This window comes from Carcharhinus amblyrhynchos, chromosome 7, assembly GCF_965287045.1.
Source record: "Carcharhinus amblyrhynchos chromosome 7, sCarAmb.v2.hapA, whole genome shotgun sequence".
NCBI classification, from domain to species: domain Eukaryota; kingdom Metazoa; phylum Chordata; class Chondrichthyes; order Carcharhiniformes; family Carcharhinidae; genus Carcharhinus; species Carcharhinus amblyrhynchos.
In genome coordinates this window covers 118,756,613-118,770,166 of record NC_137330.1, presented here as the reverse complement: position 1 = coordinate 118,770,166, position 13,554 = coordinate 118,756,613, and the positions used below count along the sequence as shown (strand labels likewise).

The window sequence follows — 13,554 nt, the reverse complement described above, 5'->3', positions numbered from 1 at the left end:
CATTTTCTCTTTTGGAAACAAGCTCAGTCTGTCCAACTTTCCCTGAGGAAGACAAGCCACTCTTTCCAGGGATCCGCCTAGTAATCCTGAGCCTTGCTGGACAAACTTGCAGCGGACTCATCATAAACTGCACCAATTTATTTGCTTCGGTAAGACCCAGCGACAGAAGGCTCAGCTTGTTTGAGCAAGCCAGTTCCCTCGCAGAGAGCGAGTGCTGAACAGCATTCACCGGCTTTGGAAGTATTATTCTAAATTTAAAAATCTGTTTGAGGTTTCAGCCCTGTTAATCTGCATGGGCAGCAAGTGGAAAGAGACACATGATTAAGTTAATACTGGAGGATTTCTACAGAGGGTGAAAACTGTCAGTCACTCTGTTTTAAGTGGGGGGTGGGGAGGGGGTGTCTCCTGCCTCTTTAATCTTTCAACGCCTCTTTTCAATTTTTGTGTATCCACCTCTGTCTGGATTGGGAATCGATGGCTGGCTCCCTCTTTAAAAGCCGCTGTCCAGAGCTCTCAGCCAGAGTCTGGACTGTCTTAGCCGAGAGGTGTTTCCCAGGAGCTGTGCTGAAGCAGACTGGGTCTGACAGAAAGGGGCAAACCTTCCCCCTCTTTGCCTGGGAGTGATTAGAAGGGAAAACCCTCCCCGGTTTGAAATGGTCAGCAGTTGGGACAGGCTGTGGTTCGGGCTGCTCTGCTCCTTACTCTGGGCAGTGCTAACCGATGGAATGCGCCACCATCATCGCCAGCACCACGTCGAGGAGGTCAAGGCTGCAATGCTGGGCAAACTGGGGCTGACGGAGGCACCCCGTCTCGCCAAGAGAGACCTGGAGAACACGGTGGTCCCGGCTCGCGTGAGGAACAGGTACATCGCCATGTTACAGCTCCACAAGGACAAGGAGAGGAAGCGGAGAGCCCTGCCCAGCCTGGCTGGCATCTTACGCGGAGTTCCGGGCAATTTGGGTAAATAACACTTTTCGTAACGTTCATATCTCTGCCAATAATCACATTATGGGCGGCACGGTAGCACAGTGGTTAGCACTGCTGCTTCACAGCTCCAGGGTCCTGGGTTCGATTCCCGGCTCGGGTCACTGTCTGTGTGGAGTTTGCACATTCTCCTCGTGTCTGCGTGGGTTTCCTCCGGGTGCTCCGGTTTCCTCCCACAGTCCAAAGATGTGTGAGTTAGGTTGATTGGCCATGCTAAGAAATTGCCCCTTAGTGTCCAGGGATGCTTAGGTTAGAGGGATTAGTGGGTATAATATGTAGGGATATGGGGGTAGGGCCTGGGTGGGATTGTGTTCGGTGCAGACTCGATGGGCCGAAGGGCCTCTTTCTGCACTGTAGGGTTTCTATGTTCTATGTTCTACAACTTGATTAATTCTGGGGGTGAGTGTTAAAAATGTATATTTTTACTGCATCTTGTACGGGCACCTTCCAGCCAATGAGGTTTTTATTTTTTGAAGTGTAGTCACTGTTTTAGTGCTGCAGACACGGCAGCAAATGTGTGCATAGCAAGATCCCACAGACACCAACAAAATGATGATTAGATAATCCGCTTTCATTGGGAGTCTTTTACACCCAGCCGAGAAGGCAGACAGGGTCCCAGTTTGACATCACATCTGAGAGACCCCTGACTCCCACAGCATAGAGCTCCGCTCCCTCCAGCAATCTGTTACACCTTCAGATTTCTGGAGTGGGATTCGAACTCCCAACTTCTGCCTCAGAGGCAGGAGTGCTATCAACCCCAGAGTTTATGTGCGGTGTCCGGGATTGTGTGGAGTCTGGGATTGTGTAGTCTTGCAGTGTGTGGACTCTGGGAGTGTGCAGACTCAGGATTGTGAGAAATCTGAGATTGTGTGGAGTCTGGGATTGTGTGGAGTTCAGGATTGTGTGGAGTCTGGGATTGTATGGAGTTCAGGATTGTGTGGAGTCTGGGATTGTGTGGAGTTCAGGATTGTGTGGAGTCTGGGATTGTATGGAGTTCAGGATTGTGTGGAGTCTGGGATTGTGTGGAGTCTGGGATTGTGTGGAGTTCAGGATTGTGTGGAGTCTGGGATTGTATGGAGTTCAGGATTGTGTGGAGTCTGGGATTGTATGAAGTTCAGGATGTGTGTAGTCCTTGAATGTGTGGACTTTGGGATTATGTAGTCCTGCAGTATGTGACTCCGGGAGTGTGCAGTCTCCAGGATTGTGAGTAATCCGGGATTGTGGATAGTCCAGGAGTGAGAGCAATCCGAGAGTGTAAGGACTTCAGGAGTCACAGACAATTTGTTTCAGGTTATTTGCATCCTTTTGAATGGACTTATATTAAGGTGATCTTTCTCTACAAGCTAGCTGTGACTGTAACACTATATTCTGTACCCTCTCCTTTTCTTTTCCCATATGTAGTCTATAAATGGTGTGTTTTGTCTGTATAGGGTGCAAGAAACAATACTTCTCACTGTATCCCAATACATGGGACAATAATAAATCAAATCAAATCAAATCATTCTATAAATTTAGGACAAGGGTATTAAAAAGTACAAAGCTGAGGCTGTTTATCTTTACTGTGCCCTGATGTGTGCTAACCCCACCCCCAGCCAGGATATCTAATCCAATTCCCTGCACCATTTAGAAAAATTTCATCACAGGATCATAGGATCCCAGAATGAGGCCATTTGGCCCATCATGTCAGCACTGGCTCTCCAACAGAACATCCCCCCCAGGCCCTATGCCCATAACTCCACTTATTTACACCACTAACCTACACCAAGGGGCAATTTTGCATGGCCAACCCACCTAACCTGTACACCTTTGGACTGCAGGAGGAAATCGGAGCACCCGGAGGAAACCCACGCAGACATGGAGAGAACGTGCAAACTCTGCACAGACACTGACCCAAGCTGGGAATTGAACCCGGGTCCCTGTGAAACTGTGAGGCCGCATTCTAACCACTGCGCCACCTAAAGCTTCCTTTTAAATGTCCTGACTTGATTTAAATGCTCACCTGCAGTAACACATTCCCATGGGTGAGAATAAACATGTTTTTACCCATCCCCTGAGGATAAGTCTCCAGCATCTGTCCCTAGATTCAGAAAAGAAAATGTTTAGTGACCTGGCTGGAGTTTGTTTAAACAGTGATAACTCACACAAGAGTGAGGGACAGTTTCACTGGTCTCATTGCCTGGCCCCCACCAGACCAGTTTTGGCACTTTACCAATAGGGGTCAGAGAAGGGAAATCGGTCTGATTTCCCCCTGTGTGCTGTAAGTCCCAGGCCATTGAAATCACTGTGAGTCTTGGATCAGACTGACTCAGTCTGGCCTTTACAAGTTTATTTTCTGGTGCTGTGTAAATCTAATCAGCTACTAATAACCGTGTTCCACACTCTCAGCTCCAGCCTCGTCTGAAAGGACCTTTTACAGTTTTATAGCTGCAAAGTATAGAGTGATTCACACAACCTGGTGCATTACAAAGGCTCCCACTGTCTGGAATGCACAGTTACTCTCTCAGAAGGCAACACAGTCTCTTTTGAAGAATAGCCATGAATATTCCCAGAGAGGCCGGAAACGAGATTATAAACGGCTGCTCTCATTGTACATCCCACAAGAAGGCCATTGGGCTCATCGATCCTGTGCTGGACCCTGTAGAGGATTTAGTTCCACTTTCCCCTGTAGTCCTGCAAATTCCTCCAGCATTCGTCCCGTTTGTTACTGGGAGTTATTGTTGAATCTTCTTTCAAACACTTGTGCTCATATCCCCATGATGACTCATCCTCCTTGTCTCCCCTATGGTTCTTTTGCTAATTATCGTAAAGAATTGTCCTCTGGTTACCCACTCTCCCCAGCTCCAGCGATTCATCATTTTGAATATCTCTAATGGCCACGCTAAAATTACCCCTTAGTGTCGGGGAGACTAGCGGGGTAAATACATGGGGTTGTGGCCTGGGTGAGATTGTGGTCAGTGTAGACTCAATGGGCCAAGTGGCCTCCTTCTGCACTGTAGGGATTCAACAGAAATCATAGAACCCTTACAATGCAGAAGGAGGCCATTCGGCCCATCGGGTCTGCACTGACTCTCTTACCCAGTCGCCCCACTCGAAGGGTTACAACCCCAGCCTCTCCAGTCTCTTCACATAACTGAAATCTCCCATCCCGCTAGTAAATCTTTTCCAGGCTTCTTCCAGTCTTTGAGGTCCTTCTTAGAGTGTAGTGCCAGAATTGAACTCAATGCTCCAGCAGTGGCCTAGCCAATGCTTTTACAACAGTTCACATGTAACAGACTTGCTTTTGCGTCCTGTGCCTCTGTCAATAAAGCCAAGAATCTCATCTGCTTTATTCTTTGAACAACCCTCTCCACACTTGTCCTGCCACCTCCAGCGACTAATGTATAAAACTCCCCAGGTAACTCTGTTCCTGCATCTCTTTACTAATCGTATCACGTCTACAAGTGCTTTGTCTGGTGAGAGTTTGGAGAAAAGTGAGAGCAATAGGTTTGTACCAGGCAAGACTCTTACGGAGTTACGATCTTACAGACATAAGCACAAGGTAGTGATCTCAAATCTGAATCCCACTCACCTGCAATAACCTTTTCACCTCGTACCCCATTGTTTATTAAGAATCTGTTCACCCCTTCCTTAAAAAGATTCAGACTCTGCTTCTACCACCTTTCCAGGAAGAGAATTCCAAAGACGTTTGTCCCTTTGAGTGAAAAATAATTGCTTCCCCTCTGTTTTCAACGGGTGGACTCTCTTATTTTTAAACAGAGACTTCCAGAATCTTTCCAGTTCTAGAATCTCCTACAAGATGAAACATCCTCTCCGCATCCACCTTCACAAGACAGTGCAGTAAGAGGCCATTCGGCCCATTGAGTCTGCACTGTCTCTGACAGAGTATCTTAGCCAGGCCCTTTCCCCACCCTATCCCCTTAACCCCACACATTTACCATGGCCAATCCCCTAACCTGCGTACCTTGAGACACTAAGGGGCAATTTAGCATGGCCAATCCCCTAACCTACACATCTTGAGACACTAAGGGACAATTTAGCATGGCCAATCCCCTAACCTACACATCTTGAGACACTAAGGGACAACTTAGCATGGCCAATCCCCTAACCTACACATCTTGAGACACTAAGGGACAACTTAGCATGGCCAATCCCCTAACCTACACATCTTGGGACACTACGGGACAATTTAGCATGGCCAATCCACCTAACCTGCACATCTTGGGACACTACGGGACAATTTAGCATGGCCAATCCACCTAACCTACACACCAATGGACTGTGGAAGGAAATGTGGGTTTCCTCTGGGTGCTCCGGTTTTCTCCCACAGTCTGAAAGACGAGCTGGTTAGGTGCATTGACCTGAACAGGGATATTCCCCTGTGGCGACTAGGGGATTTTCACAGTGACTTCATTGCAGTGTTAATGTGAGCCTTACTTGTGATTAATAAATAAACTTCAAAAAAACCAAAGCACCCAGTTACAATCAAGTCACTTCTCACTCTTCTAAACTCCAGCAGAGACAAGCTTATCCCTATTTTCCCCATTCGATAACCTGCTCAGGCCCAGGTATTAGTCTGGTAAATCTCTATCACTGCATTTACATAGCGGGAGAGAAGCTTCAGGTGAGCCATGGTTTAATGGGATGGCAGAACAGGTATGAAGGAGAGGCTGAATGGCCTACTCCTGTTCTGCTTCATTTTTTCATCTTGCTCTTCCTCTCACAAATATGCTGTGTCTGACAGTGCTCTACCCCGTTCCTGCAGATACCACAGGAGACGTGCTTTATTCGGACCCCAGCAGGCAGAGGCTGGTGTTTGATATGAAGGGGCTGATCCCTGAAAACAGTGAGGTAACCATGGCAGAGCTCAAACTCTTCAAGAAAGGCGTCCACAAGGGAGCGCTCCCTCCCAGGAGACACAGCCGGCCAGTTAATAACGCCAGGGTCAGTGTGTACTGGGTCAGAGTTCTGGCTGACGGCAGTAACAGGACCTCACTCATTGACTCCAGGTAAGAACTGAAGCCCCTTTTCCATGTTCCTCCTTCTCAGAATCCTGTCTTATGAAATTTGACTTGACACCCATCACCCCCCCCCCACCCTACCCACCCCTGCCAACCCAGCACCCCCCACCCCCTTAATGCGCCCATCATGGATCAGATTCAGAGAGAATTAGCCAATGATGATAAGGGGTGTTGAAAGGAGACACATATAGACCAAGGTCCATCTAATTCACCCTCGTGGTGGCACGGTGGTTAGCACTGCTGCCTCACTGCGCCAGGGACCCGGGTTCAATTCCGGCCTTGGGTGACTGTCTGTCTGGAGGTTGCACATTCTCCCCGTGTCTGTGTGGGTTTCCTCTGGGTGCTCCGGTTTCCTCCCACACTTAGGTGGATTGGCCGTGCTAAATTGCTCCTTAGTGTCAGGGGGATGACTTATGGTGAACGCATGGGATTACAGCGTTAGGGCTTGGGTGGGATTGTTGTCAGTGCAGATTCGATGGGCTGAATGGCCTCCTGCACTGTAGAGTTTTTCAGTAATTTTACGTCACTGTTTCCACTGCCTCCTCGGAGTCAGAGACAGGGCTCCCTGCAGGTCTAGTTTGGATTCAGGCTGCTTTCTGTGAGTGTGTGTTGCTGCCTGCTGTTGTGTAGAGGCGATAACAGTTACTCCCGGCTCTGTGACAGGCTAGTCCCCATTCTCGACTCGGGATGGAAAATGTTCGATGTTACCCAGGCCGTCCACTATTGGCAGAACACCGAGGAGAGTGAGATGTACCTGGAGGTCTGGATCGAGGCTGAGCGACCAGGGCGGCACGCAGCCGAACTTGCCAAATACGTCACCTTCACTTCCCAGAACCCTACTGACGGCAAACTGGGAAAACCTGAGCTGGTCCTGTACACCCTCAACTTCAGCGAGTACGGGTATGTATCTACATACAACATAGAACATTACAGCACAGTACAGGCCCTTCGGCCCTCAATGTTGTGCCGAGCTGTGTCCAATCCCAAGATCAAACGATCCCACTCCCTATCATTCTGGAATGCTCCAGGTGCCTATCCAATAACTGCTTGAAAGTTCCTAAAGTGTCCGACTCCACTATCACAGCAGGCAGTCTATTCCACACCCCAACCACTGAGTAAAGAATCTACCTCGGACATCCCTCCTAAATCTCCCACCATGAACCTTATAGTTATGCCTCCGAGTAACAGCTACATCCATCCCAGGAAATAGTCTCTGAACGTCTACTCTACCTATCCCCCTCATCATCTTATAAACCTCTATTAAGTCGCCTCTCATCCTCCTCCACTCCAAAGAGAAAAGCCCCAGCTCCCTCAACCTATCCTCATAAGACCTACCCTCCAAACCAGGCAGCAGCCTGGTAAATCTCCTCTGCACTCTCTCCAATGCTTCCACATCCTTCTTATATATAATTCCAAATGTGGTCTCACCAAGCTTCTGTGCAGCTGCAGCTTAACCCCACAGCTCTTAAACTCAAACCCCCTGTTAATAAACGCTGACATACTATAACCCTTCTTCACAGCTCTATCCACTTGAGTGGCAATCTTCAGAGATCTGTGGATATGAACCCCAAGATCTCTCCGTTCCTCCACATTCCTCAGAACCCTGCCATTGACCCTGTAATCCGCATTCAAGTTTGTCCTACCAAAACAAATCACCTCACACTTACCTGAGCAGAGCTTTCGCACCATTCAGACTTCCTAAAGGTGGCCAAATTTAGTCACGTGGTACCCCGCTGTGGATCAGCTACCATCTTCCTGTGCTTAATCGGAAAGCAGACAGAGTTCCTATCATTCGATTCGATTTCTTCTTAGTTAACACCAGCATTTCTGGGGTGGCACAGTGGTTAGCACTGCTGCCTCACAGCACCAGGGGCCCGGGTTCGATATCCGGCTTGGGTCACTGTCCGTGCGGAGTTTGCACGTTCTCCCCACTCCGTGCCTGCCTCGGTTTCCTTCGGGTGCTCCGGTTTCTTCCCACAATCCAAAGACGTGCTAGTTACATATGTTGGCCATGCTAAATTCTCCCTCAGTGTACCCGAACGGACGGCGGAGTGTGGCAACTAGGGAATTTTCACAGTAACTTCATTGCAGTGTTAATGTAAACCTCCTTGTGACACCAATAAGTAAACTAAAGATGTGTAGGTTAGGCGGTAAATGTGTGGTGTTACAGGGATAGAGTGGGGGGGAGAGGGCCTGGGTCAGAGAATCAGTGCAGACTCGATGGGCCAAATGGCCTCCTTCTGCACTGTAGGGATTCTGTGATTTCTGCAATAAAGAAATGAATTCAGATACAATTAAAAGAACACCATTTTTTTGTTGTGCCTCAGTGATCTTGCTCCTGGTTTGCCGCTGCAATGCTCAGAGTGATTGGAGATTCCAGAGTAATTCTGGAGGAGAGCAGTTCTTAAGCGTGCAAATACTCGTGTGTGAAAGCAGACACTGGCACACAGTGCAGATATTAAAGCACAAAGCTAGTGTACAGATAGTGTGCGGATACTAGTCTGAGAATGCAATCATAGAACCTACAGTGCAGAAAGAAGCCCTTCGGCCCATCGAGTCTGCACTGACCACAATCCCACCCAGGCCCCATCCCCATATCCCTACATACTACACCCACTAACCCCTCTAACCTACGCATCCCAGGACACTAAGGGGCAATTTTTTAGCATGGCCAATCAACCTAACCCGCACTTCTTTGGACTGTGGGAGGAAACCCACACAGACACGGGGAGAATGTGCAAACTCCACACAGCAAGTTTGTGAAGACCCATATATTAATACCAGTTTACAGGCACAGCTATGTGAGCGCAAATCTATGAATACTAGTGTGTGAGTGCTATTGTACAAATACTGGTGTATGATTACTGGTGTACAGATACTAGTGTGTGATTGCTATTACACAGGTACTAAAGTTTATTTATTATTGTCACAAGTAAGCTTACATTAACACTGCAATGAAGTTACTGTGAAAATCCCCTAGTCGCCACATTCCGGCACCTGTTCGGGTACACTGAGGGAGAATTTAGCACGGCCAATGCACCCTAACCAGCACGTCTTTCGGACTGTGGGAGGAAACCAGAGCACCCGGAGGAAACCCACGCAGACACGGGGAGAATGTGCAGACTCCACACAGACAGTGACCTAAGCTAGAATCACAGAAACCCTACAGCACAGAAAGAGGCCATTCGGCCCATCGAGTCTGCACCGAACACAATCCCACCCAGGCCCTACCCCCATATCCCTACATATTATACCCACTAATCCTTCTAACCTACACATCCCTGGACACTACGGGGCAATTTTAGCGTGGCCAATCAACCTAACCCGCACATCTTTGGACTGTGGGAGGAAACCGGAGCACCCGGAGGAAACCCACGCAGACACTAGGAGAATGTGCAAACTCCACACAGACAGTGACCCGAGCCAGGAATTGAACCCAGATCCCTGGAGCTGTGAAGCAGCAGTGCTAACCACTGTGCCACTGGTACTAGTGTGTGAATGTCAGTGTGTGGATTCTAGTGTATAAATACTAGTGTGTGATTACAAATGTAAAGGTGCTAGTGTGTGATCACTAGAATATAGAGACTAGTGTATAGATACTAGTGTGTGGATGCAAGGCTGTAAATACTGGTGAGATTATCAACAAAAATATTACGGATACTGATGTGTGGGCATAATTGTTTTCCTTTAGAGTCAAGGAGGTGGTGGAATTAGGAATTTCTGGCAGGTACAAAGTGGAAAGCCTCATTGTCTAGAAGGGGTTGGCACGGTGGCACAGTGACTAGCATCACTGCCTCACCGCGCCAGGGACCCAGGTTCAATTTCGGCCCCGGGTCACTGTCTGTATGGAGTCTGTGTGCTCTCCCTGTGTCTCTGTGGGTTTTTTCTGAGTCCTCCCACAGTCCAAAGATGTGTGGGTTAGGTGGATTGGCCATGATAAATATATGGGGGTTATGGGGATAGGGTGGGGGAGAGGGTCTGAGTAAGATGCTCTGTCAGAGAGTTGGTGCCAACTCGAGGGGCTGAATGGCCTCCATCTGCACCGTAAGGATTCTATTCTTTATTCTAACAATGAGCTGACCCTGAATGCGGCCTACCTGATCATAGCTTGTGTTTCCCCTGCTGTGGAGTTGGCAGGAATTAAGTCCGGTAACCCCCAGACACATTCCCGCCTGGCACACTTCACTGCTGCTGTGGCACTGAAATGTGTGGAGGAGATATAATCAGGGATAGAGGGATGACTGAGGGGATTGGGACACAGTATGAGGGGATCAGCAGCAGGATGGGATAAGGGGGGGGTGGTGGTGGTTCAGGGGTTGGACAGGAGGTGGTTTTGGACAGGGGAGGTGGACAGGATGTCACAGTGTTGCTTGGAATCATTTGCTTCATGGTATCCAAAGAGGGGCAGTTGGATAAAGTATTTGTGTGGGAGGGGGAGAGTATTTCCCGTTGTGCTGTGTACCCCGCTGTGAGGGTCTGATGGTGTAGTGGTTACATTACTGAACCCGGTGATCCAGAGACTGTGTGTTTAAATCCCATGTAGGCCAGACCAGGTAAGGACGGCAGATTTCCTTCCCTAAAGGACACCAGTGAACCAGATGGGTTTTCCCGACAATGGTTTCATCAGTAGATTCTTAACTCCAGATATTTTTTATTGAATTTAAATTCCACCATCTGCCGTGGTGGGATTCGAACCCGGGTCCTCAGAGCTTTAGCTAGCTTTCTGGATTAATAGTCTAGTGATAATACCACTAGGCCTCCCCTTTACATAAATGATATTAAAATCCATGCGCATTTCCCAGGAGTGGCAGTTAAAGCTGCACCAGAAATCAGCGGTGGGGGGTTGAGCTATGAGGAGAGGCTGAATAAATTAGGCTTGTACTCGTTAGAGTTTAGAAGAATGAGGGGAGATCTCATTGAGACGTATAAGATGATGAATGGGATGGATAGGATAGAGGTGGAGAGACTCTTCCTGCTCAGAAAGGATAGTAGGACTAGGGGGCACAGCCTCAAGATAAAGGGGGGGGCGGTTTAGAACGGAGTTGAGGAGAAACTTCTTCACTCAAAGGGTGGTGAATCTCTGGAATTCTCTGCCCGTTGAAGTGGTGGAGGCTGCCTCGCTAAATATTTTTAAGACGCGGGTTGATGGGTTTTTGATAAGAGAGGGGATTAAGGGTTATGGGGAGAGGGCGGGAATGTGGAACTGAGACACGACAGATCAGCCATGATCTTATTGAATGGCGGGGCAGGCTCGAAGGGCTAGATGGCCTACTCCTGCTCCTATTTCTTATGTTCTTATGTTCTTTACTTACGAACCTGCTCCTTTCTATTGTGTAGAGCTGCCGGGGACTGCGATGGGAGCCGGACTCGGAGAAGTGGGAGCTGCTGCAGGCAGGAACACTTCATCAACTTCAGGGAGCTGACCTGGACCCAGTACTGGATCATCGAGCCCCCCGGCTACCAGGCCTTCCACTGCGTGGGGGGCTGCAAGCAGCCACAGTGGCCTTTTGGCTACGGCGAGAGGAGCTGCGCAGCGGTGGAGAGCGCCTCGCTGCCCGTGATGTACCTGGTGAAGAGGGGAGATTACACCGAGATCGAGGTGGCAGAATTCCCCAACATGATCACAGAGAAATGTGGCTGCACCGTGGACAATATCTCGGTGATCTAACAGCCACCTCCAGGGGGGGGTCAGTTGAGGTACCCCGACCTTGCTTTGTCCTTTTCCTTGGTTCCCCCATTCCACGAAGGCCTTGCGGACCTAAGTTTCCGTGGTTACCGACACTTTGATCTCCGCCTTGTTCTCTGCGTCGCCTGGGCAACCGAATGTCAGCAGGGGGTTTGGATGTGGGGTGGTTGGGGGAGACGAGTTGCCACGGCCTAGCCTGGTCCGCCAGAAACTGGGCAGCTCAGCTGGCAGAGGATCATAAAGTTTTGATCTGGGGCTCCAGGGTTTTGGAATTATTTGTATTCAATCCCGGGATCTGGCCTTCACTGGCATTTATTGCCCATCTCCGGTCTCCCTGCAGAGAGGTGGTGATGATGTCTCATCTTTGTGAAGTGATTTGATGCGGCCAAGCCTGACTTACTAGGCCGCTTCATTGCCCGATTTCTCGGCGTGAGATCTGGGACTCACACTGAGGTCCAGGCCAGGTAGTCAGGATAGAGGCCTACTCCTTCCTTAAAGGGAGATGAGTGAACAAGTTGGCCTCTTAAACCAGACCAGCTTCACGGTCACTTTTACACTCTGAAATAAATCACTAAACCCCTACCCAAATTTAAATTCTCAAACCACCCCTGAGGTGATTTGAAGTCTTGCCCCCTCCCGGATTATCAGTTCGAATTTCGGGATTACTTATCCACTGATAGAACCACTACACTTAGCGGACCCAATGACACCACTCCAGTGTCGAGGCGAGATGGGACAGTTTATAAGCCAGCACTCATGGATATGTCTCGGATGTAAAAGTACATTTCCCACTCACTGAAACATTAGAAGCACTTAATCACGTCGGAATCATTGGGCGGAAGTGTTTATGGAAACATGCACGTGACATGGAGGGAAAGGAGATTCTTAGAGAAAAGGGTCTTATGTTGAAGTTTTTTGGCTAATGACCTTATTGGGGTGGGGCAAGAGGGTAGGAAACCTCCACTTCTGCACCTACAGGGTTCAAAAGTGGTTCACAAAATCGTGGACTTTGCCCTGTCCTCCCCACTGCCAGCCATCGAGCTTCTATCTATTTTGGTAATCGTAGAATCCCTACGTTACAGAAGAAGACCATTCGGCCCATCAAGTCTGTACTGACCACAATCCCATCCAGGCCCTATTCCCGTAACCCCACAAATGTATCCTGCTACTCCCCTGACACTAAGGGGCAATTTAGAATGGCCAATCAGCACGTCTTTTGGACCGTGGGGAGAAGCCGGAGCACCCAGAGGAAAGAACATAAGAACCAGGAGCAGGAGTAGGCCATCTGGCTCCTCGAGCCTGCTCCGCCATTCAATAAGATTATGGCTGATCTTTTTGTGGACTCAGCTCCATTTACCCGCCCGCTCACCATAACCCTCAATTCCTTTAGTGTTCAAAAATTTATCTATCCTTGCCTCAAAACTCTTGTAGACATGGGGAGAATGTGCAACCTGCACTTAGACAGTAATCCGAGGCTGGAATCGAACCGGGGTCCTTGGCGCTGTGAGGCAGCAGTGCTAACCACTGAGTGACTGTACCACCATGGGAAAGATCACCCAACTTTTTGCGGCATGGATCCAGAGATTTGAGATTGTGTCATGCCCAGTTGGAGTTTTGTGACCATTTATTAGAGGAAAGACTTTGCTGTGTCTTGTGATGGGACATTATCCCTGTGTACGGAACCCTGTTAATATTATTACCATCCCAAGATTCCACAGCATGTATGATATTTGTAAATAAATTAAATAAACTATATTGAGTCAATCCCAGTTGGGGTGTACGGTGCTGTTTTTCAGACTATTTCTCTTGCTGCTTTCATCTCTGGAGTCTGGAGGTTGTGAGTTCAAGTCCCACTCCAGAGGTTTG

At 48.8% G+C, this 13,554-nt stretch overlaps 1 protein-coding gene across 1 annotated transcript; it reads left to right on the top strand.

Moving 5' to 3' along the window:
* The first annotated feature begins 653 nt into the window (after nucleotides 1-653).
* Nucleotides 654-11,670, top strand: LOC145345568 (left-right determination factor 2-like). Its single transcript, XM_080193405.1, has 4 exons — nucleotides 654-960; nucleotides 5,747-5,990; nucleotides 6,666-6,902; nucleotides 11,340-11,670. Exons 1-4 carry the CDS (start codon nucleotides 654-656, stop codon nucleotides 11,668-11,670), a joined length of 1,119 nt encoding a protein of 372 aa, XP_080049531.1.
* Nucleotides 11,671-13,554: the final 1,884 nt, after the last annotated feature.